This window comes from Crotalus tigris, unplaced genomic scaffold, assembly GCF_016545835.1.
Source record: "Crotalus tigris isolate CLP2741 ecotype Arizona unplaced genomic scaffold, ASM1654583v1 scf7180000017716.2861928, whole genome shotgun sequence".
In the NCBI taxonomy this organism is placed as follows: domain Eukaryota; kingdom Metazoa; phylum Chordata; class Lepidosauria; order Squamata; family Viperidae; genus Crotalus; species Crotalus tigris.
In genome coordinates this window covers 2,498,924-2,526,222 of record NW_024096587.1, presented here as the reverse complement: position 1 = coordinate 2,526,222, position 27,299 = coordinate 2,498,924, and the positions used below count along the sequence as shown (strand labels likewise).

Genomic DNA, 27,299 nt, shown 5'->3' with positions numbered 1-27,299 from the left:
GGAAGATCAGAGAGTTATCTTGAATTTTTTTAAAAAAAAAATTCAGCAACCTAAGTGATTAGTCTATTATAACATTCCAATTCCTTAACATTCCAAGCATCAGCAATGGGATTTGGAATTTGTAGAATTTCTACCCATCAATGCTGACACAGCTGGGTATGGTATGTTGTTCTTACAAAATGACAACAGAGGCAAAAAGGCCCATCTAATCCATGGACCCTGGATAGGCTGAATGAAATGAATGTCACTCTTTCTATCCTCTAAGACAGGGGTGTCAAACTGCCGGCCTGTGGGTCGGATGCGTCATGCTGAAACCACGCCCACCCCATTGGTGGCAATGGAAAAAAAGTCGCGATATGTCGTGACACGTCACATGACGTTGCAAGTTTGACACCCCTGCACTAAGAGATTGTATTGTGCCTAAATCCGTGTGAATGGAGGTTGGCCAGCTGTGCATTGCAGGTTTTCCCCTCACTCTTGTTATGTGGCACTTTCTTTTTCTCCATATGCAACAAAATATAGAACTATATCTTAAGTGATGTCTAGATCTTTAGGAATTCCAAATCTGAGGTAAGCTTTGTCCCTCTCAAGTATAATAAAAGATAATTTACTGCCAAGCACAAAAAAATATTATCCTTTTAAAACTGAAGCAACTTTATAGAGGATATTACAGCTATATTGTTTACTGTGTCAAAAAGTTGTGTTCATAGTAGGGAAGGCATGGAAATTCATGCAGCTAGTTATGATAGAATGATGCAAGTTAGATAAGAACATAAAAACACAAGCAGTGCCCTGCTTAGTCAAATCTTATCCAGCAGTCTATTCTCACAATGACCAACAACTGCACAAGGACACTCACTAGTTTTCCAGGAGATGGCCTTCAGAGGCAGTCATGCCTCCATCAAGACTAATAGCCATTAATCCCCATGAATTTTTCTCCCATGTTATTTTTTAAAAAAGGTAAAGTTTTCTCCTGTCTAGTCATGTCTGACTCTAGGGCAGTGTTTCTCAACCTTGGCAACTTTATGATGTGTGGACTTCAACTCCCAGAATTTTGGGAGTTGAAATCCACACATTATAAAGTTGCCAAGGTTGAGAAACACTGCTCTAGGGGGTGATGCTCATCTCTGTTTCCTAACTCTCTCTCTCTCTCTCTCTCTCTCTCTCTCTCTCTCTCTCTCTATATATATATATATATATATATATATATATATATATATATATATAGATATATATATATATATAGGTCTTTGGTTGTTCGGGTTTTCTCCCGCGTAAAATTGGAAGTGTCTTGGCGACGTTTCGACGAAGTCCCATTCGTCATCTTCAGGCTGGTGTTTTCAGCTTCGTGCTTCGAGCAGCAATATATATATATTTACCTTGAATGTACACCCTGTCAGCCCAAATATGGGAGAAAGAAATCTTCTTTCTTTTTCTTTTTTCTTTTGCCTGTATCAGCTCAATCTAGAGCCATCCACAAGCAGCAGTCGCCAACTGCGACATCATTTTACATTTTTTTTTTTAGGTTGCTAACAAAGAATAAAGAGAGAACTGGTATAGCTATTTACTATATATACACTATATACTATATATACACTATATACTGTACAATATATACTATATATACTATATATCAGGCATGTCAAACTCGCATCTTTTTCCCCATTGCCGGCAATGGGGTGGGCGCAGTTTCAGCATGACACATCCGGCCCGTGGGCTGGCAGTTTGACATGCCTGCTAAATATATACTGCCAACCTTCCAGTTGACAAGCCCAGCATCTTAACCATTTTATAAATCCAGCAAAACTGGTAACCAGCAGCGCATTGTGTGGTGGCAAATTCCAAAGTTGAATTATGTACTGTGTAAAAAAAAAAATCCTTTTGTGTGTTCAGATTCTTCCAGGATTCAAATTCATTGGATGGTTGTAGTATCTTGGGAATGAGAAAATAGCTTCTCCTTGTCCATTTTATTCACACCATGGATAATTTTGTACACTTCAATCACGTCCCTTCTCATTCACCTCCTTTCTGGATTAAAAAGCCCAAGATATTGCAATCTTTTCTCCTAGGGAAGCTACTCTAGATACTTGATCATCTTTTGGTCTTCCTTTTTGCCTTTCTTTGCACCTTCTTTACCTCCTTATATCCTATCTGAGTGGGGTGATCAGAATTGCATACAATCTTCCTGATGCAGACACATATAGATTTATATAAGAGCATTGTGATATTAACATCTTGATTTTCAATTCTGTTTCTTATGCCTAATAATGTGTTGTCATTTTTTTAAATATAGTAGATGTACACTGTGTTGACACCTTCAGTGAACTGTTATCATTATTAATTTTAGGTCCTGGATTTAAAACAGCTGTCTCAAGGAGTTGTTAACAGCAGAGTTTTATCTGCCCTGATCAGTTTGTATTTTACCAATAGATTTCATTTTAGAGCTATAATGAATATTAATTTCCGTATCTGTTTATTTATTAAAAATGGAATTTATTTCTAAACAATTAAATGACTGTTAATAAAAATGGAATTGAGGTTGAAAATGAATCAACATTACAAATTGTTGACTCAGCTGCAAAATCCTTAATTCCATTTTCCCATTGGTCAATTCTGGAGTCAAATACAGGTAGTCCTCAACTTATGACTACAATTGAATCCAAAAGCTAAATGAGCTGAAACATTTGTTAACAGAGTTTTGCCCAATTTTATGACCTTTCTTGCCACAGTTGTTAAGTGAATCACTGCAGTTGTTAAGTTAGTAACACGGTTGTTAAGTGAATCTGGCTTCTCCATTGACTTTGCCTGTCAGAAAGTCACAAAAGGTGAGTGTCAGTCAGAGTGGACAGTGAGCTCACGACTCCGGGACAGTGCAACCATCATAAATATGAATCAATTGCCAAGCCTCTGAATTTTGACCACATGACCATGGGGATGCTGCAACGATTGTAGCATGAAAAATGGTCATAAGTCACTTTTTTCAGTTCCATTGTAACTTGGGACAGTCACTAAATAATGATTGTAAGTTAAGGACTATCTATAACTTTATCATGGAAATTTGATGCATTTGTATGCTGCTTATACTGCATTTGTAAACTCATAGCACTCAGTAACTTAATCATTGAGAATAATGATTCTGGATGTCAGGAGTTGGTCAGCATATTGTTACTATGATTATTCATTTGCATGCTTGCATTCAGGATAGGCATTGCATAATTAATTTTCATTACTTTCTTCTTCTGTGTTTAGCAAGAACTACGTACTGTATATAGAAGGCTCCAGATGTTCAGTTGGTTATAGGCATAGTCACAAATATTCATTAGAAATTATTTGCAAGTGATTTCAAGAGCATCAACAATTGACAAAATATTACTAAAATGAAATAATGGCAATTATGTGTGTTGTGTGTGTGTGCATGTATGCGTATGTGTGCACACTTACGTCTATATCTGTCTATCTGTTTCTGAATCATGGTGGGTGTGATCTGAACCTAATAGTTATTTTCATATTGTTGCAACTAGAATTAAGAAATGAATTATAGACAGTTTAGTGCAGTGGTTCTCAACCTGTGGGTCGGGACCCCATTTGGGGTCGAACGACCATTTCATGGGGGTTGCCAAACAACGCAGTCTGCCATTTTTTTCCCTTTTTCCTTAGCTGTGCTACTCCCTTTTATTCTATTGGCTTTTGAACGCCAATAGAATAGACTTTCTTGAATAGAGTCTAATTTTATTGGCTTTCAAAAGCCGATAGGAATTTTCCAGGCTGTCTCTGCCCTGCTGAGCCCACCAAAAGTCCCATTCTGCAAATGGTGCTGCACCAGTTGAGTAGTCCTTGACTTACGACCGGTTGAGTAGTCCTCGACTTATGACCGGTTGGGGGTCACGGCATTAAAAAAAGGTTGAGAACCACTGGTTTAGTGCATACAGAGAAGTTAACCTTCCTATCTTTATCTGCTTTGAAACTGCTGGACAATACGGTCTCTACATCACTTAGCCTGGAAAGATATGGCATTAAATCATAATAAACTCTAATTCTAAGAAACTAGTGGTAACTCACGGTAATGCAAAACCTGCAGATTTTTCTAAGCCAGCTATCAATGAAAAGCAGATTGGGTGCCTTACCTGCCTGCTTTGGTGATGATCATTTCGGTGCCAATGTCATGGAATCGCTTCCAGAGATCAGCACATTGCAATTCCACTTGGATCTCCTCCATGGATGAAGCAGGCAGAGACTGAGAGAGTGAGTTGCTTGATGTGAGGTCCGATGGGGAGCCGAACGAGCAGGATGTCCGCTCTGCCAGCACTTCAGTTTCGGATCCCGTGCTCTGCTCTGAATCTAAAAGAAACAGAAACAGAAAGCAGAGTCAAACCAACTTGCAATGTCTAAAGTTCCCCAAAGCAGGAAGCGATAAAATGAAGCCATTTAAAGGGATCCGTGGAATTAGAGGAATGACATCTTTTTTCATTAGAAGAGTGTTGTTGATCTTGTGTTGTGAGTTACAATCTGGCTTCTGGTTTTCAGTTTCCAACATGACATCTGGTACCTTAATTAAATTTTAAAGCTGTTGAATAAAACTGCCCACAGTTTAAAATATAAATAGTAACAAATTAATCTGGATACAGGAAAATACAGCCTGCAATTGTAGGTTGAGAGAAATGGGGGATGTGGGGGTGGTGGTGGTGGAAATCATTCAACACTGGAGAAATAATGTTATATTTAACTGTATATTTTACCACATGTGCTGTTTATATGTTTTGAATAAAGTTTTTTTTTTCATTTTCTAATTTCTTTGTCCTCAAAAATAATAAAAGCTGTCCTTTTGTTTTGGTTTCAAGCAAATATATGTTATTTGTTCCTATGTTATAGTTCTTGAGCAATTATTTTCCCTGAGAAAATAACAACATTGGGTTATGGAAGTAGGATCCCCGTAGAGTTGAAGAAAGCAAGCATATGGTAAAAATTACTGACAAAGTAATTGTTATTTCAAAAAACACCTTTTATAGGGTCTTCAGATATAAACATCTGTACCAAAATGAGAGAAAGCCAAAAAAGCTGGAGCTGAATTAAAGATATTTCTCAGGCTCAAACATTTTTAGAAGGAGCTCTGATCTCATTAGTTGTGAGGACCCAAGGGAAGACTTGTCTTGCAGGTCTTGCCATTGGAGGTTCAGTTGGTTGGGAGGAAAGTCCCAAGGAATCCCTGACATTACACATTTTGTCATGGAAATCTTTCTACCAAGGGGCCCAACTGAATTGTGATTCTCAGCAGTGTACTTCTTTGTTGGTGCTCCTATTACTCCATATTATTATCTTCTTCTCTTTTTAGTGCTGTCTTGAAGTAACTGCTAGATGATCCTGTTGGAATTATGGTATCGTTGGGTGTTAGTTATCGTACAGATGTTATTTATTTATTTATGGCCATCAATCAGTAAAATATGCTCTGTTCCACTCAAGGATATTCTGGGGCCCTTTCTATATATGTATTTTATTTTAAGTTTGGGAAAACACTAAGCCCCTTTAATTGTAGAGATATAAGAGAAAATGACTGGACAGTATTCAAGCCCCCCCCCCTTCTTATAGTGATATGAGCTGATGTAACACAAGATAATTCTCTGAGAATCTAATTACAGAATGTCCAATACTATAGCTTGAATTTTAGTAACAAATGTTGAAAAAGGTGGAATATTGAAGAAATCAACTCAGCAAGCATTGCTGGCAACAATATAATTGGCTTGGAGAAGGTACCGAATTGCAATTCATAGCTTTCATATGAATTGCGCCACATGTAAAGGAAATGTAAGCTGTCCAGCACGCTCCTCTTAAAAATGTTTAATGTAAGGATTTCAGCAAATCTTATTTCCAGGCAACAATGCTTGGCCTTTATTCAGTGTGCTCAAAAGGTTTCACATCTGTTACTTAATTGCAGTTCAGAAAGATAAGGCAGCATTACTGTAGATGGAGTTTAAGGCTCTTCCACATGGCAGCCTTCAGCTGTTTGCCTCCCATAAATAAACCAGCTGGAAATGAAGCCAGCTTAAGCAATTTCTTCCCAGATGTCAATCCCTTCCTCCACTTTGGACATGGTGATGGCCAGTTGTTCTGTTGTTGAATAGTGGTTAACACAGCTCCTAATTGGTGAATTCTCCTGTTTCTTTACTCCCTCCAGGAGGTAAAGCACTAACTGCTTTCCTTGCAGGAGGGTCATGCAGATCATAGCCTTCAAGCAGGACAATGGACAGAATGTTCAAAAACCCAAAAATTCCAAAAATAGCCAACATTAGCAGTTTACCCTATAGCAAACAACTATTATATTGGCCTTACATGTGAAGAGTCTCTGGTCTGAAACTGGGTAGAAACCACTTTTGTTCATTACTGTTTTTCCTTCCCTGAGCATTCCACTTATTTGCTGTTTGCTTCTTTATCAGTTCACAAGTGAATATTTTCACATTTGTCAAACTTGTTCCAGTTCCCAAATAGCCCAAATATTTAAGTGCTGCAAAAGGACTTATCACTGAATTTATCTGGGGCTCAAAGAGAAGTAGGCGAGGAGGGGGGGAGGGAGGGAGGGAGGGAGGGAGGAAGGAAGGAGTGTTTCAGCATTTCAATGGTCTATTAGTAAACTGATTATAAAATAACCACCAAAAATAGATAGAAAAATAATTAAAAAGGGGAGAAATGTTTTCAACCCACTTCACATGAGGCAAATGTGTTACACTACAGGACTACTGTTATAGCAGCAACTGGGGCAGAGGTTAAGAAGCATCCTGGGAAAGCACAAGAAAGGGACTTTTATTTAAAGCTGCTGATGGTGAATGCATGTGTATAGGGCAGTGCTTTAACTTTATAAATTACAGTGCATTATTTTTCCCAAATCGATATGTAAATAAACAAAATCAAAAGTTCATTTTGATGATGAATAACTACCAAAATGAATAAGATGCTCTATTCACACTGCAGATTATGTGGATTTATCCCCTTCAAAGGCATTTACCTACAACACAGAGAGTGCAGCTGATGAACCAGTCATCAACTCTTTTTTCCATCCATAAGTGGAAAACACCCATTCTGAAGCAGTCCAGGAAAGTTACTTTTCTTGCAAGCTTGGGGTGGCCCTCCAGAAATGGTGGGTGGCTCGTGTTCATGCTGGGACAATCTGAATCTGCCTACGATCTAACCAGCTGGGAGGATGGGATTTTGGATTGGGCATTTCTCTTTTATAGCTATATCATCTTACAGCACAATCCTACACAGGGCATGCCTTTTCAGAAGTAGGGCTCTTTCTGACAATCGAACAATCCACTTGTGTTATGTTTGTTTGGATGAAACCTGTATATGCTACAGATAAAACCCTTGACTATTTATTTATTGTCTCCACCATTATGGTGGTTGGAGACCTAGTCCAATTCCAGGCATATAGAAACAGAGAGAAAGGGCCTTTTTTCAAGAGTTAAATGACATTCATTTTATTATTTATTGTTTCCGTAGTGGACAATAAAAATGAATTTAAGTACTGAAACAAATCCAGGTGCAAGGAGCATGTTGCAAAAGCTCTACCTGTTTTTTTTCTAGGCTCATGTTAAGGTGCCAGCTCCTCATTTAAAAATCATTATGGGTCTGATGGTCAATATTAAAGGAGGAATCCACTCTCATTCATTCATTCCTGTTTTTACTCTCAAACAGATTCTCAAGGTGTCTCACTCCTCCCATACAGTATGTCCTCCATCTCTCAAAATACATGGCTGCTCCCTCCTATGGCATCCTCAACAAGGGACCATTCTCTGTGGCCCCTTAAATAACTAGAATTGATGTCACCGAGATGTTCCATAGTACCTTCAACTATTCACTTGAGCCACAAAGGATTAAACAAAATAACAAACGCAAAAACCAGGCATTTCTTACTTTCATAGTTTATGGAGTAGAGTTTGCTTTGTATACCTTATACAGTTACTGCTGTTTATTCTTCATATTTTCCTTTGGGTATTTGGGGCTTTCTTGTTACTTGTTTGCTTGTTTTTTGTACATACATATTGCTCTCCATGAGGAGAATTTAACTGAGCAGAATTAATTGTAATTACATAGGTAAGTTTAACTACATTTAAATTGAATTGAATTGAATCCTGATTCTGTCCAGTTTGGGGTGGAGACCTTGGGAGCAATTCAGAGGAGTGTGGCCCTTGATTGAGAATGTTTGTCCATTGCTGATTTAAGTAGAAATTTAGTATCAGACACTTGATGGGCATAAGGGTAAGAGGAGAAGAAAGGAGAAGAGCAATAAAAATAATTTAAAACTTCTCTTAGGAAACACTGAGAGAGGCAGTACAGAAACAAAATATTTTAAATAAATATATTTTAAAAAGCCAAGTTTTTAAACCTTTGAGAAAAGCCAACAAGGTTGGGGCCGTCCCAGTCTCAGAGAGAACAGGGGTTACAGCAGAGAAAGCCCATTTTCTGCTTCCCACTAGTTGACAGTCTTTGACTGACAGGATGTGTAGCATGCCCAACCTGTTGGGTCGTATTGGACAGGTAGAAATTCTTGGAAAAAGACGGTTCCTCAAGTAAAAGGAGCCATGTAGGGATTTAAAAGCGACAACCAGCATCTTGAATTGCACCTGAAAACACACCAGTGGCCAGTGCAGCTCACGTAGTAGTGGTATTATTTGTGCCATGTAACTGGCACCATTTATTACCCATGCAGCCACATTTTGCACTAATTGAAGTTTATAAATGCTCTTCAAGGGCAGCCCCATGTACAGCACAGCACAATAATCTAAGCAGGAAGTTATAAGGGCATGAGTAGGGCCTCCCAGTCCAGGAATGTACACAATTGGTGCACTACCCAAAGGTGTGCAAAGGCTCTTATTTAACATGCAGCTCCACCCCCCATACCCAGGAGAATACACAGGAAAAAAGAAATTAATCCTGTAAAAAGGTTAACATTCCCATCTCATCAACCTAAGGTTGCCAAATTCAGCTAAAACTTATTTCAGACTCACTGAAATAAGACCATAACAGACCATCAACTTATTTCCCCACCATATTCAAGATAAGTTTCCAAGTAACCCATGTGTGGGTATATGGACTCAGCCTTCCATCTTTCTGAGGTCGGTAAATTGAGGACCCAGATTATTGAGAACAATCTGCTGACATTTGTAAATTGCTGAGAAAGTCATTAAAGCATTCTGGGGCACTGTATAATTCTAAGTGCTATTGCTATATGACAAGGCACAGAAAAATAACAATAATAATAATATACTGAAATAGAATTGCTTCTCAACACTGTTCATATATACAGCCAAGTTATTGCAGTGGAGTTTGGATTGAACAAATGCAACACCCTTGTCATCAACAGGAGAAAATAGTGAAAAACTGAAGGAATCAAGATGCCCTATGGAGTCTGGATGAACACAATCACTAAAAATACCTGGGTTTCCTCCAAGCTGATAACATCAAACACACTGAAGTCAAGAAAAAACTTAGCCATGAAAACATTATGAGAATGAAGAAGATTTAAAGTTCAAATTTAATGGAATTTAATGGGGAAAAAATACCATCAAGGAAATTAGTAGCTAGGCATTAGATATTCAGCTGGAATAGTGACTGGACTCAAGCAGAACTAAAAGCCCTAGATAAGAAGATGAGAAAAATAATGACAATGAATTACCCTTCGTCCATGCAGTGATGTGGACAGATTCTACTTACCAAAGAGCTTAGATGGGCATGGACTGTTGCAAGTACACCAGACAGCTGAAGAAGGAATAGGACATTGGAAGAATGTCTGAAGGACAGTGAATTGAAACTAGTACCCTATGAAAGCCTGGTATACTCCTGGTACACTAGTACACTCCAAAGAGACCTGGCCTACAAGAAAGACCAAATGAAGATTAGAAAAGAAACACGGCAAAGCAAATTATTACATGGACAGTAGATAAAACAGTTAGCAGGCAAAGCAGGACCTGGCAATGTCTAAGAGCAAGAAAGTTGAAGAAAGAGACAGAGGGGCTAATTCTGGCTGTACAAGACCATGCCTTAAGTAAAAAGAAAATAGCAACAGACAGCAAGTGCCACCTCTGCAAAGAGGCTGAAGAAACAATGGGTCTCCTGATTAACTGCTATAACAAGATCACACAAAATGACTGCAAACAATGCGTGACAAAGTAGCAACAAAGGTGCATTGGAATATTTATAAGAATATAACCACTGCAAGCAAGAACTGGTGGGACCACAAAAATAGAGAAAGTAATAGTAAATGAAGAGGCTAAACTGCTCCAGGGCTTTAGAATTCAAATAGATAGGCACCTGCCAAATATCACCCCAGACTTAACAATTATCAATTAGAAACACAAAAAAGTCTGGATAATGGACCTGACAGTACCTGGAGGCAGCAGAATAGAAGAGAAAGAACTAGAGCATATTACAAAATACAAAAACTTGCAAATAGAAGTAGAACCACTGTGATAAACAAACAAACAAACAAACAAACAAACAAATATGCAACCAATAGTGATAAGCTTATTCAGTACAATCTCCAAAGATCTGGAGTAGCACTTGAACTCCATCAGCATTGACAAAATGACTATTAGTCAATTACAAAAGGCAGCCTTACTTGGAATATCTTACATCCTGCAGTGATATATTTAAGATCATCAAACTATAGCATCTGCATGTCTCAAGTCTTTGAGAAGGACTCAACAGGAAGATAAAAATGTCAAATCCAGTCAAAACATCTGGCTAACTGTGCGACCAACCATAATAATTGAATAGATAACTATTGGTTAAAAGTAAGCCTCTCTTAAATCAGCTCCTGTTTACAAAATTAATGCTCATAACTAGCAATTATCTCACAATACACAAATATCCACACTCTCCGAAAGAAAGAAAGAAAGAAAGAAAGAAAGAAAGAAAGAAAGAAAGAAAGAAAGAAAAAAAGAAAGAAAGAAAGAAAGAAAGAAAGAAAGAAAGAAAGAAAGAAAGAAAGAAAGAAAGAAAGAAAGAAAGAAAGAAAGTCAAGAATGAAACTATATGCCTCTTAGTTTCAACTTGCCATTAGAGTAAGGGGAAGGAGATGTTGCTTTAGAATTGGTTAGATGGAGAAAACGAAACATCTACGATTTTGCTGAACACCATGAGAGCCTGAAACCTTTCCAAGGACACTGCAGCAGGTGTGGAGAGGAAACAGACGGTTCCCATAACAAAGTGAAATTGTTTACATGGATTACTTGAGAAGGTGGAGGCTTGGCAGGAAAAAATATTGTTTAATTCTATGAACTGGTGTCTGGGAACGTCAGAGTTAATTTTGCTTTGACAATAGCATGCTGTGTATTCAATAAACAGTAAGATTTTCAGAAACCAAATGAACCTGGAATTTTATCTGGATTTTCGAGCAGAAAGAAAGAAAGAAAGAGAGAGAGAGAGAGAGAGAGAGAGAGAGAGAGAGAGAGAGAGAGAGAGAGAGAGAGAGGAAGGAAAGAAAGAAAGAAAGAAAGAAAGAAAGAAAGAAAGAAAGAAAGAAAGAAAGAAAGAAAGAAAGAAAGAAAATAGAGAGGCATTAAGAAGAAATAATAGCTGTATAGAAAAGAGAAGAAAAGGGAAGTGGAGAAACAAGACTAGATGGAAATGAGGGAAGGAGACAGGAAATGGGAGGGTGAGTTTATTTTAGGTCAGGGCTTTTCAACTAGTGGTACGGGTACCACCTGTGGTACATTGGCACCTGGCAGGTGGTACGCGACCATCCTAGAAAAGTGGTAGCGGGGGAGGGGAATGAGCTGAACTGGTGGCAGCACTGCACAAGTCAGAGCGAGAGATGGCTGGAACTGCAGGGCTGTCAGCGCTGAGCGGAAGCGCCAGGATCAGTGCCGCTTTCCAGCTGATCGGCGCTTCTTTGGGGCTCTCAGGGCTCAGTGGAAGCACCAGGCTCCAGCTGGAGCTCAACGCTGATCCTGGCGCTTCTGCTGAACCCTGAAAAAGCACCAATCAGCTGGAATTTTGCCTTATCTCCAGGGTCTTGTGATTTACATTCAGATGTGTGGCAACTGATTCATATTTATGACGGTCACAGCATCCCAGGGTCATATGAAGTGACCAAAACCTGCTGCAACCACCCATCAGATGGGGGGAATAAAAATCACCCCCACCCACCCCCACTGCCAATCCTCAACAGAAATGCTCACAACAATGGAAACCTTGGACAGGAGGAAGAGTGCCACCAGGTGGGCAGGCAGGTGTCTTGCTCAGCTGTGGCTTGGGGGACACTTTTTTCAATACCATTGTAACTTCGAACAGTCACTAAGTGAACTGTTGTAAGTCGAGGACTACTTGTACTTTATCACTTTTTTCCCTTTTTTTTCTTTGGTCATCAAGTTTTTGACACCATGCTAGGCGACTGGTGGTACTCGGATATTACCATATCCTAAAAGTGGTACAATGGGTGAAAAGGTTGAAAAGCCCTGTTTTAGGCATTACAAAAGCATGCTAGTTAGGGTATTCTAGGTTCTGAAGTCCACGCACCTTAAAGTTGTCAAGTTGAAAAACACTGCTTTATAACAACCAGAGTCTGCATCTACTTGTAGCCCTTGTCGATGCCTTTATTTTCAGTAGCTCCTTCTATTCTAACCGACTCAGTATAGATTATAAAATGGATTCCCAATCACAAGTGGTTGTTTGTGAGGAAAACTGATCTTCCTCTAATAGAAATGGGTGCTCTTCTCCCTCTGTTCTCTGCTTACTAGGAAAATTTATTTTTACAGATCAAATAACTATCTCATACATCTAGTCCTCAACTTATGCCCATTCATATAGCAACCGTTTGAAGTTAAAACACTGCTGAAAAAGCAACTTATGATTGGTCCTTCTACTTAACGACCATTGCAACATCCTTCTGGCCACATAATTGGAATTCAGCTGCTTGGCGACCGGCATGTATTTACGACAGTTGCTTTGTCCTGGGATCATGCGAACATCATTTGTGAGCTTCCCAGCTGGCTTCTGACACGCAAAGACAATGGAAAAAATGGGATCTGCTTAACAACTACATGATTCACTTAATGACCGTGGCAAAAAGGTCATAAAATCAGGTATGACTCACTTAACAACCACCTCGCTTAGTGACAAAAGTTCCAGTCCCAATTGTGGTCAATAGTTGAGGACTACATTTATTAATCTATACTCTCCCTGAGAGTTTATTATAAATAAACAAATGTACTGTCTGTGTTCATGACTGAGCTGCTATATTTCTCAGGTAAACATATGAATACCATTACTGTATGTCATGCTGTGGGAAATGTCTGGCATTCCTCCAGAATGTATAAAAACTCATTATTTCTCTCATGCTTCACAAAATAATGCTTTAACAATGCCATGGCACAGTCCTCAGTGAAACAAACTTACTGAAACAGATGTAGTATCTGTAAAGTATTTACTACTATTATGTTTACTATGGAGATTCTCAGTCATCCAGATCATAGTTATCTCAAAGGTGCTTTTTCACAAGGCAACTGGACTTTTTTGAACTGGAAAAGAAAGTCCAGTTACCTTGTGAAAAAGCACCTTTGGGATATTATGTTTACTCTTTATACTTTTTATCTGTAAAAACATGTTACTAGGGCCGTATCAAGAGGCCGATCATACATATTTTTCTATATTTAATCTGCTTTTATTCTTATTTATTAATACTCTTGATTCCAAATGTGTCCCCTCCACAAATTCATTCCTAGAACGGTCTTCAGAGTTCAGTTTTTTACATGTTTGTCACTCATTCTTTGTATTTTCTGCCACAAAAAAAATGCAGGTACAAGCCAGTTGAAAGACACATCTGCTCAGTTCATTTTTTTAACAATGAGATTTCAATGGAACTGAAAATATCTCATAGGAGAGATTTTGCAACATGCTGTCAGCAATTTACAGCTGCCAAAACTATATCAATCAAATCCCATGGGAGACTTTCTTCCAATCAAGAGTGGTTAAGAAGAAAAGGAAGGGGCTCATAACGCGCGCACACACACACACACACACACACACACACACACCTAGGCACACATACTCTAAATAACTTTCCTCAACTCAAATAGCTCCATTACATGATGTTCATAAAAAAAATCAGTAACATATTATTATAGATAAAATATGCAGCACACATTATAAAAATCATTTTGGATCCTCAGTTCAATGAGATATTCCATACAGAATTTTTCATTTGGCTACACTGTATGATCTGTATAGCTGATCTGATTGCATACAATACGCGCACAGAGTTGCAAGAAAAGGTGGCTGCCCAATGTAGATTTAGATTAACCATAATATTTTTGGTTATTTTCAATGATATAATGTATGTTTATGTTTCTGTGAACATGTGAAGATTATTCAAAGAATTTACTTTGCTATGCAGCTAAACTATTTCATCTCTGGTGGTACGTGGGTAAGTAAGTAAAGATGGATAGTTCTTTATAGAAAGCAGCTAACTGCAAAACCCACTTACCCTCTGCCCCAGTGATTAAAGTACTTTTAAAAGTTTCAGAACTCTACTATTAATTGGCCAACTCTCTTCTCAGATTGATCCTCCATCAGGTCATGATTAAATAGTCAATGTAGTTTCCATTTTTTAAAAAAAACAAACGAACAATAGATTGACAAGTACAGCAATCCCTCTAAAGCAGGAGTTCCCAACCAGGGGTGTGAGATGCTACTCCAGGGGATGTGAAAACTTGGCTTTTCAAAATTATAGTGTATCTGCATAATTTCTTGCTGTTATTTCAAACTTTTGTAAGGGGTGTGAGAATATATCAGAAGCGTTCTAGGGGTGCAAGGTATAGAAAAGGTTGGGAACTACTGCTCTAAAGAATATCTACCAATGTCAAGACAACATGCAAACTCCCCCAAACATATACCTGAATAAATGACACAGACTTACTGTCCAAACTGAAGTGTCACCTGAGCCCAGTAAAGCCCCTGAAGTCTTGAGATGACTGGGGAGTCATAACCACAACAAGATCTTTTTTCTTTACCCTCACAATGGTTAGAAGCTGCTTCAAACTTCATAAAATCCAGCCCTACCAGTCTTTTTCAATCTTCGTAGAAAGTGATTTGTATGCTACCTTGATCTCCCACCTACATCCTGACATGATAATAAGAAAAATCCTATGGGAGTCACTGGCAGTTCCTAAGGCCTGGAAGGTACATATGGCCAGAGCAGAAGGTGAAAGTGATGAAGGTGATTTTATTATTTCCTTCCCATTGGCTGCTATAAATGGGAGCTAACAAAGGCTGGCGATTGCTAGGCATAATTGGAGTGGTGAGATTCTGTGGAGTAATTAGGTTGATAATTTCTCTGGACCTCTGAGATAAAGGATAATTTTCCCATGATTTTTCATCAGTGGGATGGTATTTCAGAAATGGTAATAAACCCATTCTGGAAAAAGCCCTATAGGAGGAGTTCCACCACAATGCCTTTTCCTTGGAACTTAATTGAAAAATGGAAAGTGAGGGAAAATACAGCCCACTGGAAATGTTTATTCAATGGAAAAAATATTCTTACATATACCTCTGCCACTCCATAACTAAATAAGTGCTAGAATGTTCTGTATTGCCTACAAGAACTTCTTCAAAATTCTCTTCCTCTTTGGAAGAATTTCTAAGGCATATTCTCTTTCATCCAATGAATCCATAGCTGCGAGGAAAAAGTCAGGAGAATTTGTCTGCCTAGACTATTGGTAGATTTTTGGAGGGTTATGCTATATTACGTTTGGATCAATTTGGGAGCATGTTGGGTGAATGGAAGGATTTGAGATCCTGAGAATCCAAAGTTTTCTTTAACTGGTTTTCACAGTACCTATTTACTACTATTGCAGCAATTATTTAAATTGCTGCAACAAAGAGAGCTTTGATAACAAACCTTCTCCAGTTCCATGTATATCCATCACTGCAGAAAAGACTTTCTACATTAAATTCACATGTCCCACATATTATACTTAAATATATATGCGCACACACATTCTCAAACACTAATGTAGCTCCATATATAAACATTTTTGATTTAGTAGCTTTATAAGATCTTCTTTAACACCAGTGGAGTGGTTTGCATATCCAGGTACCTCTTCTTCCAAATCCAGAAGACGTTCCAAGCTGCACATTTGATCCTTCATTAAATCAAAATCTCCATTCACCCTTTTTGAACTAGAGAAACTAGGTTTTGTGTAAATTACGTCTCTGCTTGTTTACCTAAATCTGTTTTAAGATTGTCTCCAAATATTGGTTCAGACTTGCTGGGATTAGTAAATGAAAACAAGAAGTAGAAATAACACTCATGGAGAACCCCTGAATAATTTCTTCCAGGGTGTAGATGCTGAAGAATGTCACGAGAGCCAAAACTTCACAGACCAATGAATAAAATACTGAATATATTCTGTCACGCTACTTGTGAGACTTTTCCCTCAAGGAAAAGCTTGAACCACCCTTGAAAAGCTTGAACCCAAACACATTGCAGATAAGCAGTCCGAAAGATACGATAGAGCCACATATCCTGCATTCATTAGCTGGTATCAGCTATCTACCAAGATGGAAGTGATTGTTTACCTGTACAGTTTCTAGTCATGACCATACATATCTAGAATAAACTCATGAATATCCAGAGAAATGTAGTGGAGTTCACAGGGAAAATGGAAAATATTTATATGCAGAATGTCCCAGAATTTAAATTCAACATCTTTGTGTTTTAAAAGGGCACAACATAGCAGGAGAGAATCACTGCCACTTTAACTAGATCATGGGTGGACCGTATGTGGCCTTGACCTTCCTTTCAATCCTCTGTCAGAAAGAAGCAACCACTTTCTTTCCCCACTGCCACAGAAAGCTCCACCCCCTTTTCCCAGTGCCAACTACCGGTATCAGCGCAATCATTTTGTCAGGCAGGAAACAGATCGCTGCTTTCCTGCTGCCATTAAAGAAAGGAAACCAGACAATCTGGTCCCCACCCGCTGCTTGATTACCTGATCAACTGAATGTGGGGACCAGATTAACATCCGGTTTCCAAGAATGACCCACATATGGGAAGCACTCAAGCTGGGCAGGAGGAAGACAACAACTTTCTCTTTTGTTTTGTTCTCAGCACCTGGCTGTTGGAGAAATGTGTCCTTGAACTTTCACTAGTAGGCAGCTAATCAAGGCAGCTTCATAGGTTTAAGTGTGGAAAGTCTGAACCTGAAAGATGATGAGGAAAAACATCTAAGGAATCAATAAAGCTTTCTAAATCGCCAAAAGATAATGTAACAAAAAAGGAAATTTTGCCTTTAATGTAATTTTTCATAATGAGACCTCTTGTTTTAACTCAGAGGTATTTGACTGTTTGGAGAGCTTCGGCATCCTTTTTAGATGGATTTTGCTGCTCTTGCCTGTTCTACTCCCCCCCCCTTCCTCCTCCTCCTCCTCCTCCTCCTCACCCAGATGGATAGACCAGGGAAAACACAGCAGGGTATTCTTCTGATTTTGCATTTGGCTGGTTCGCATCTTGCAGTGTTTATAGGCTTGACGTGACTTTTCCAGCAAAAAATTGACGTGGGCAAGCTCCCCACATTTCCCCCACCCCACCCCTCTTCTCTTTCATCCAAGCCATACACCAGACGTTTCTGCTTTCAATATCTTAGTGCATTTTTGCAATGGACTTGCAGGGGGTGGAAAAATCAATACACAGGGAAGTCACACCAACCCACCAGGAGATGCAAAACTTCCCTATTAAATTACAGCATCAGGCTCTGGTGATCAAATGCGATTTCCTCTTTGAAGACCTTTCTAGTCCTGAAGATTGCAAACAAGTTTGTGCTACTCTTAACGTGCATTTTCCCGGCTACTAACAATTTTAAAAACTTGAGGCCCCCAGTCTCTATTCCTTTTCCCAAAGCATTCCTATTTATATCGGGCAAAGTTGGGGAAGCAGAGTTCATGGAACACATGGCACTTAACACAAACAGCAGGTCTGCTCTTTCTGCAACAGAGATCTGTCTACTGCTAGGCAGGGTGCCTTCTATGCCCTGACCAGAGAGAAACAATGGAAGCCCAACACCAGTGTCAAAACGAGGAGAAAACCATATGATCTCCAATAGTTACAATTCAAAAGTAGTTCTGTAGGGCCATCCAAGCCATCAATTCCCATTTCAGTTTTTGATCCAAACAAATCATCCAGACCCACATTTTAGATTTAGACAATGTTCCAAGTGTCTGTTCAAATAATATTGTGCAAAGCATTTAAATTCATGAAAATTGTACAATAGCACTACAAGGGCGCCTCAAGTATTTATTGCCAGTTCCGGGCAAATAAACAACAAGCGCTTTAATCTGGCAACTTCCTGCCTTTTTATTTGTACACACACACACACACACACACACACACACACATGGGAAATAAGGAAAGAAAGCTTGTTGTTTGCCTACTTTCTGATAAATGGGAAGCTGGAGGTGGGAACGTTTGCTGACCTATTTCAAATAACCTGGAGCTTAGCAACGTGATCCCAGTTTATTTTCTGCCACCTTTCATTTAGAGCCTACCTTTCAAAATTAAGGGTTGAAGAATTATCATTGAGAAGACAGTTCAAACTACTGGGAATGCTGAATGTCCCTCAGAATGCAAAAGACCTGATACACTGTACCTAATCAGGGTCACTCGGTGGTTACTAGTCACAACGGCACTGTGCTATTCCCAGCAACGGAGGCAGCATGGCTCCAAATACCTGCCACTGGGGAACAGTAGCGGAAGACAGCTATGGCCCTGGTGTCCTGCCTGAGAGCTTCCTGGATTCATTTGGTTGGCCACAATGGGAAACAGATGCTGGACGAGGTAAAGCGTTGGTCTTATTCAGCAGGATTCTTCAAATATTCATAATTCAATTCATTCAGTAGGAATGATTTTATACCAGCAAATCTTTTATTGTAAAATATTTTAGTAATTGTTCTTTAAATCAAGTAATGCAATGGTTTCTTCACATATTAGATCAGTGGAGGGAAACAATTATTCTTTTGAAGTTTCAGGTGTTTAATATCGCTGATGTTTCTATGTGTCTCAATAAGTAAAGCTTTCTGTCTAATCTTTCATCAGCTATTAATATAAGACTGAACACAGTCACAATTTGAATGGGTAGGCCTTTGTATGAAAATAATCCCATGTTTAATACAAATATAAATGTCCAGTATTCACTGTTTAGTATAATTTGAATACAGAGCTGCTTCACTCAAGCATTTGTAAAACAAGAGCCTTATCTTTATGCAAAGAGAATCATGTACAGTAATAATATTTAAGATTCCCAGTGTAATTATGCCATTAATATACACCCAGAAAAAGATCATTCTTAGTCCACAATACTTATTCTTTGAAGAGATAAAAGGTAAAATAAATGTTTAGAATGCAGTCCTTGGCCCTTTGGATATTTTAGAACTTCTAAATACTTTCAGCATTACTTTGAGATTGTAATTCTGAAGCCTGACCCAATGCACTCATTGGAATATAATTTTAGAGGAAAATGTGGTACCAGTAAGGACCTTCACATATTCTGCATTAACAAAATTATGCTCATTATTGATCTATATTCAGGAAAAACCCATTAGTATCATAGATCTCTGGCATAATTACATGTTACATATATTTCTGGAATGTCTCCTCGGTGAGAAATGCAGAAAACAAGACAATGCAAACATTAGGTATTTCAGCCATGAAACCATAGTTAAGAGGCTGTCAATCAAAGAACAGAGACTGAAAACTGAATAGCAGGAGTTAGTGGAATTGCAGGCAAAAGAACTAATTTTGTCTTGTCCACCTCCCCAGAAAAGGAGCAAAAAAATGAAAGAAGGGGCTGATAGCATCATTTTAAGTGGCTAGTCAGTGCAAAATCATGATGGTATTTTTAAAATATTTTTTCTCAATCAAATGTCCATTTATTGATTCTATCCAGTTTCCATGTTTATCTATGACAATTGTGCCACCAATCAAGATCTCACTTTAGACCAGTGGTTCTCAACGTTTGTGTGACGGCGACCCCCGTCACACAAACGTGCCGCGCATGCGCGGCGGCGCCCCCATGCGTGGCGCCGCCCCCATGCGCGGCACGCATGCATGGCACCGCCCCCATGCGCGGCATGCATGTGCGGCGGCACCCCCATGCGCAGCACGCATGCGCAGCGCCGCCCCCTGAGGGGGGAAAATGGCGGATCGCCTTGTTTGGCGACCCCCGAGAAATGGTCGATCGACCCCAAATGGGGTCGCGACCCATAGGTTGAGAACCGCTGCTTTAGACTCAGCAGTGTGACTGAGATTAATTCATATCAAACTTGTAAAAACCAAATTCCCTGAGTATTCCTAAGTAAGGGTTGCAGAAATCAGTGATTACTATAGATGGTTGCTTTGCTTCAGAATTTTGATTTAATGTTTAGTGTAGAGAACTAAGATCTTTCCTTGAAAAGCAGATTAAAGCATTTTTTGTTTGAAGGAAATGTGGGTACAAAACCTCTGAAAAGTTTAAAACCATGAAGGAATCTTTTAAAAATACTTGGAGATATTCCTATTTCCGGGAGGGAAAGTATACTACTTTGAGCTGCAAAAACCATGTGAGGCCTTTTAAAAGACTAAGGAAGATACACATTTGTTAGGACACAGTGGATCAAGGATCACCTCTTGAGAGGCATGCAATCTCACTGAGCAGGCATAGATATGTTATGAATATGTATTAAAGAGGGAAACAAACAATAAAGTATATACACACATACATAATTATATAGATTAATGCATAACTTGCATTAATCTATATAACACTACAGCTCTCATTGTGTTTATCTGTTTGCCTGTTTGTACTCTCAAAAGTTAGCCCAAACACTGCATTACATCACAAAAAAAAAATTGCATCAAGCTTGAATCTAACTTAAAGAATGCATAAAGATTCCAAAACCCATTACTCTCTGTGAAATTGAAATGTCCTTGATGTACAGACCATATTTTACAATGCCCGCAGTCACGTGATTGCGATTTCCAACACTCCCTGTCAACTTCCCACAAGCAAAGTCAATGGGGAAGCCAGGAGGAAGTTAGAAGTTTCTCCTGCTGCCTCTGTTTTTTTGCTCTACTGTGATCTGATTAGATAAGTAAATTTTGAGTTCATTTGCCACTAGAATTATTTCTCTGTTTATGATCATGGTACCATCCAGCATTGGATTTTAAAAAAATGGTCAGCTGAAAATGTTATATTAATTCTGGTCACATTAAAATGCAAATAGAGAAATAATTCTAATGGCAAATGAACTGGTTTCCCCATTGATTTTGCTTGTGGGTTTTGGAATCTTTATGCATTCTTTAAGATAGATTCAAGCTTGGTTCAATTTTTTTGTGGCATAATGCAATGTTTGAGCTAACTTCTGAGGGTACAAACAAGCAAACAATGAGAGCTATAGTGTTATATAGATTAATGACCCGTTGGGTTATAAGGTTAGCAAATAGACTAATATCAGTGATAGAATACATCCATATATTGCGAACTTGGAAATTCTTCATATTTTGTATCATAATTTTAAAGGGATGTCATTTGCCCACAAAATTTGCAGATTGCAATCCCTGGAAAAACTAATGTGAACATAGTAGCTATTGAATCAAAAATGCAAAATTCCTTTTGCCACAGAACTATTTTTCCTTGAAAATACAGCCCTTAATCAAATTCCATAGATTGATCCATCCTATTCCTAGTGTTGGGATTTTAAAAAAATTCAGGGGCCTTTTAGCCAGCCTGAAAGAACAGGTGGAAGTGCAATTGTCTAAAATATGCAAGGAAATATAGTTTAATAATATTTTCTATTACTACAAAATCAAAACATTTTGACTTGTTATTTTTTTAAGAAAAAAGAAGCAATAAGAAAGATATTTCATAATATGCAATACATAGTGCATAAACATGAAAGACACTTCAAAGTTGCAAGCTAGGAGACAGCACAGCAGGGAAATGAAAGGAGGAAAAAAAATCTATTAAACACCAACTTCCATGTGAAAGAGGAAACTGTGATTTCATTCAGACCAATAGTAAACATATGAGTGCACACATATACATGCACATGCATGTGTCTGTATGCACGCACACACACACTTATATACACATTACATCCATTTGAGCCAATTTGAATGAATGAATGAATGCCTCCTCCCACCAAAATAAGATTTCTTGTCTAACTATGGATGCCTGGTCTTATGCAATTAGACAATAATCTAATACCCGTTCAAGGAAACATAACCAAAATATGATTGTCTGCTTTTCATGGTAGAATTTAAAACATAATTCCAGCATTTTCCTCAATCCTTTGGGTATATTAACTCAGTACATATTAATTCTGGAATAAACAAAGAACTATTTAAGCTAGAAACCAGATCTTTTAATATATGAAAACGTGGTTCATCTAACACCATTCCTGGAACACAAAAGGGGGACAGGAAAAATCTTTGTAGATAGAACAAAATAACCTGGCCCTTTAGCTACCTATTCTAAAAGTTCCTGCTGCAGCCCCTAAGCAAATAAGACATTGATGCCTGAGTAAACAATGCTCCCTGTTGATATAAAAAAATATAATGAAATAATAATTGATTGCTGTTTAAGAGCACCTTAAATCTGCTGCCTGAGGCGATCTGTCTTATGCCGAACAGGAAGACTAGCTGTGTTGCAGCCCAATGAGCAACACAGGTGAAGCAGAAATGCCAGAACTTTGTTTGAAACAGCTTTTTCCTAAGTAAAACCTTAACCATGCAAAGTCTTCTCAGACTACTTAAAAGGATTTCAGACAGTACACACATCAGGAAATTTTGCACTACTCTTTCACCATGGATAAGTCTAGGTAAGATTTTCCTCCACTGCTGTATAGTTTCTCCCATTTACCAGCATCACTACTGCACATGTTAGTGGCCTGGTTTTTGCAGCTGGATTGTATGTCTGAAGAAGTTTGCATTATTATATGTTTCTGTATTTTTAATAAATTTGTGAACCCGTAGGCTCTCAGGAAAAACTGTGCTAAAAATTCTATCCCTGTCGTCCAGTTCAGATCCATCCTTACCCCAATCACAATCATCACTAGGAATAAATAGCAACCTTAGGGAAATCATTTCAATAAGAACAATTACAGAGTATACTGGGATTGTCTCCCTATGCCAAAAGTCTGATCCCCAGAAACTCATCCTGTGAGGCTCTTTTCAAAATATGGAAACTTATTCAGGAACTTCATTCGGACTACCCCTCTCTCTAATGATGTCAGGCCTATAAGACAGGCCAGACTAAGAACCAGACAGTGTGCAGACCTAAAACTACTTTCCTTAGAACTGCTCTAGAAACAGAATCTTGCAAGTAAATGTGTTTACATCTCCCCCCCTCTTTTATCTTCACGAGAATTGCAGGAAGACCTTCCTTCTGTCCTTGGAGGCTTTATTCAAACACTGGCAGATACTGCCTTGCCAATGTCCAACTGCAAAGAAAAAAACAGCTATGAGTGGACCAGCAAAAAGTAAAAAAAAAAAGTTGTTAATTCCCTTAGTTTTTCTCTTGCAAATCTCAGGCTGTTTTGCATGGAAGAATTCAGACAAAAATTCTAGGGTTCTCAAGTGATGTTTCATTTAAAAATGAAGCAATTGGAGAATTTATTACAACAGGTTGTAGTCTTGATTTCCTATATAAATTATGTTCTTGCTGCAGATATCTTTTTAAAAGGTATTTCCAGTCTCCATACTCTTGGGGGGGGGCAGGGGAGGAGCATAAGTCAGCTTTTTCTGGCTGAACTTTCTTATAAAGTAATGGAAGCCTTTTAGTAGTCATAACAGCACTATCTGGCCATTTCTCTGAAAAATTATCACGAATGGAGAAATGGTCTTAGCACTTCAATGGTATTAAATAACTGATTGACCCATTCGGAGAAAATTGCAAAATTGAGTAAAAAATATCTATTATTCAATTTGCAATGCTTTACTCTTTTTGTCCTTTGGCCATTGCCAACAAAAATAGCCATTTTTAAAAAGAACATTTTGTCTTAACTTGTAGAAAGCAGCTAAAACCTAGCTTGCTGCTTTTTTAACACTTCAGTTTTATATGAATAACATGCTATTAATTAATATGATTGTACATATATATGTGCTTATGTGGAACATTTCAGACCAAATGAATTTATACCCTCCTGAATGTAAAACTGCCTAATTTCCTTCTTCCCAATTTTTTGGGCATATGCGCAAGGGAAGGAGAAGTTATTATTCTAATAACTAATGTCCATATCAAATGTGACAACTTTACAAATCACTAAAATGATGTAGTCCACTGATATAAGACTTTTCTTAACTGTACAAAAATAACCCATGTCCCAGAATCGTTTTGAATAGGGAAAAGTTTCTCCTTCCAAGATTAAAACAAGGAAGATTAAATGCACGAAAAGGTCTGATGTTTCACTTTGTAAGTTTACGTCTTTCTTTAAATAGTTCAGATTTGGTAGGGAAGTTGTGTAAGCAATCAAAATGTTGTCCAGGAGGAAGTGAGAAAACAGAACAGGAAAAACAAGAAATATTTTTATTAATTATTATGTCATTAATCTATATAAGTGGTGCATAATCTGAACTGTAGCCCCTCAAGTACCTTGAAAGTTGAATTGTAAATATAACTGTGCCAAAAAGGAAAATGATTACTTCCCACATTTTTGGTCATATTAGCTAAATCTGTTTAATAGAATTTTACTGTATATTAAATGAAATCAGGCTTAAATTTTGGCCCAGACTTCTTTGATTTTTGGCTAGCCTGTAATACTTACTTTTGGAATATAGACCTAGCACACCACTTTCAGATCCAAGAATAGCTTTCTGCTTAACACGTTGGCTAAAAACTATAGTTGTTATGGTCCAATATATCTAAGGTGGGACGAGCCAGCTCTAAAATGCCAGACAACTCATTCACTCCAACCCAATTCCATTCCATTCAATCTTTATTTTAAAAGTTAAATTCAACATTGCATTGCTACTGAGTATACTTGCTATTGAATATAACTTAGTATTCATTAGAGGATCAAAGAGATGCCGCTGAGATTTCTTTTTGATATATACATATACATATACATATACATACATACATACATACATACATATTTGTATTTCTGCAGATTTTCCAGATCATCTTCCTCTTGCTTGATACCTCTAGAACTCTGGCCTTTAATTTCCCTCATTCACATTTCACTGGGAATTCTACAAGGTTGGTTCAACCTATTTAATCAGTACGACTTTAATGAAGCTAAAATATGCTGATACCTCCCTGTTCTTCAAGGCCATCTTCTGGCTCCTTCTGTTCAACATTCACCAACATTCACTATTGGAAGGTGTGATATTTTATGGCTCTCTGGTTACTATGCATCATCCAAGTATTTATTACTGTATCTTGCTATAGTGATAAATTTGTCTACATTCTCATAACTATGTTTAAAGTGATTGCAGAGAGGTACATTTAGTAGGAAGTTATTCCTGTGACACTATTATTTATCCTAATCTTTTAAATGTTTTTAACATTTAACATGAACATTAAATTAATAAAAGGATGCAAGAAATGTAGAATCCAAAAAGCGAACAGATGATGGAACTAAAAATCACAGAAGGGAACCCAGTATTGATTTTGAGTGCCCAGTATATTCAAGTCATGTAACATGGGCACCGACTGCCTTTATACTCAGATTTTGCCTCTTTTATCTCTGCTGCAGATTGTCCTTAAATTACACTTATATATAAAGGGACCCCACAAATTCCTCCAAATGAAGACGTCCAAATAGGATTATTTGCATTACATGCTGGGTATTGATTAGCATTGACTTCTTGACCTGTAGCCTTAACAGGCTCTCAGTATTAAATAGTTTTTCCCATTTTAGAGAGGTGAAGGAATAAATGGGTTAGTCAAGCTTCTGCAGACTTAAAGCACAAATTTCATCTATTTTCGTCTTCCAAAAGTCCTTTGAAACAAAAATAAATCTATGAAATTCAACCACATTCTCCTTGTTAATTTCACATCAACCTTGATAATGGCCTCTGTGGCCCTCAGCAGGCCAAACAAAGCAAACAAAGGAAGCCAAAACGAAGTTCATGCCCCCATTTTACAGGAAAGGGAATTGCATCTCATATTGCTTTGCGTTTGTTGCTTTTCATCTTATGGACAAATTCATTCTTATGGAAGGAGATGAATTTCAAAATAATGGCAAAGAGGGACAATTTATTTTATTCTTTAATAATTGCTCAGGATCAAATTTTCATTTTACTTATTTCATTTAATACCATACATTCAATGGGTTTGTCTCAAATATTAACAATAAAAAGAAAGGTAAATTAAATTGCAGGCTTAACTTGCTTAACATGAATTCCCTTATCTGGTAGTCTGATTTGGAGAGCAATCTAGAAGTGTGGCTGAAATCCTTCCCCAATTCTTAAGCGGGCTGCTTCAAACAATAAAATATAAAATATCCATTTTTATTTTGTATTTCTGATTTACTTTAAAAAAAATATCTTAAAAGGAAACATTAACTAAGAATAAAATAGTTGCAAATGTGCTACTTCTGCATTACAGATGTATCAAAAATAAAACTCCCATTTCTGGCTCCAGATGGAGCCTTCCATTTTCTCAAGCTATGGCAATGCCCCCCCCCCCCCGGCCCAAGTCTTGCTGACATTAGTAGAACTTCACTGGTGTGGTTAAATGCAGTCTTAGCAGAAAAATAAAGGATGACAGAGCAAGAAAAATATGCTTGAAGTTACTTAAAAGTCTGCATCTATATTTAATGCAGAATGCTGTCAAAGCCTTTTTAATTATGCCTGCACTGGAAACTTAAATGGATTTAAAAAGATGCATTAAAGACAAGCTGTGATCATTAATTTTTACTGCAGGCTGCCTCATACCCCCAAGTTCCAGTTGAAGATTCTAAACAAATCAAGTAATATAAAAATGCAATCTTGTACCAGTTTTTGGATGGGAACATTTTTAAATATGCAAAGCCCTAAACAAATACATCCCAAATGGTTAAGTTGTCTGCAGTGTATCCTTATTCATTGAAGCCCTCCCTGGAGTTTAATAAAGTTAGATAACTAGCCTTCTATTTATGGGTGAGTGAGGCTACCTTGCTAAGCTATAAAGTCTTTTTTGAAGTTTGAACACTACCCTTCCTTTTCTCCTTCTTTCCCATTTGGGAAAAAAAAATCTTTCTCTGAAGACAACTATTGATGAAGACACAGAGTGATGCTGCTGGGAGGAGGCTGAGTTAAGCTGATATAACTCACACCCAAATGGAATAACAGAGTC

General features: G+C 38.0%; 1 protein-coding gene across 1 annotated transcript in view; it reads right to left on the bottom strand.

The window, feature by feature from the left end:
- The window catches only part of TBX15 (T-box transcription factor 15), an 84,402-nt gene that overhangs the window by 47,395 nt on the left and 9,708 nt on the right, over positions 1-27,299 (bottom strand). Inside the window, exon 2 of the mRNA XM_039338810.1 lies at positions 4,125-4,338. Within this exon, the coding sequence (XP_039194744.1) occupies positions 4,125-4,338 (214 nt within the window). The remainder of the gene's footprint in view (positions 1-4,124; positions 4,339-27,299) is intronic.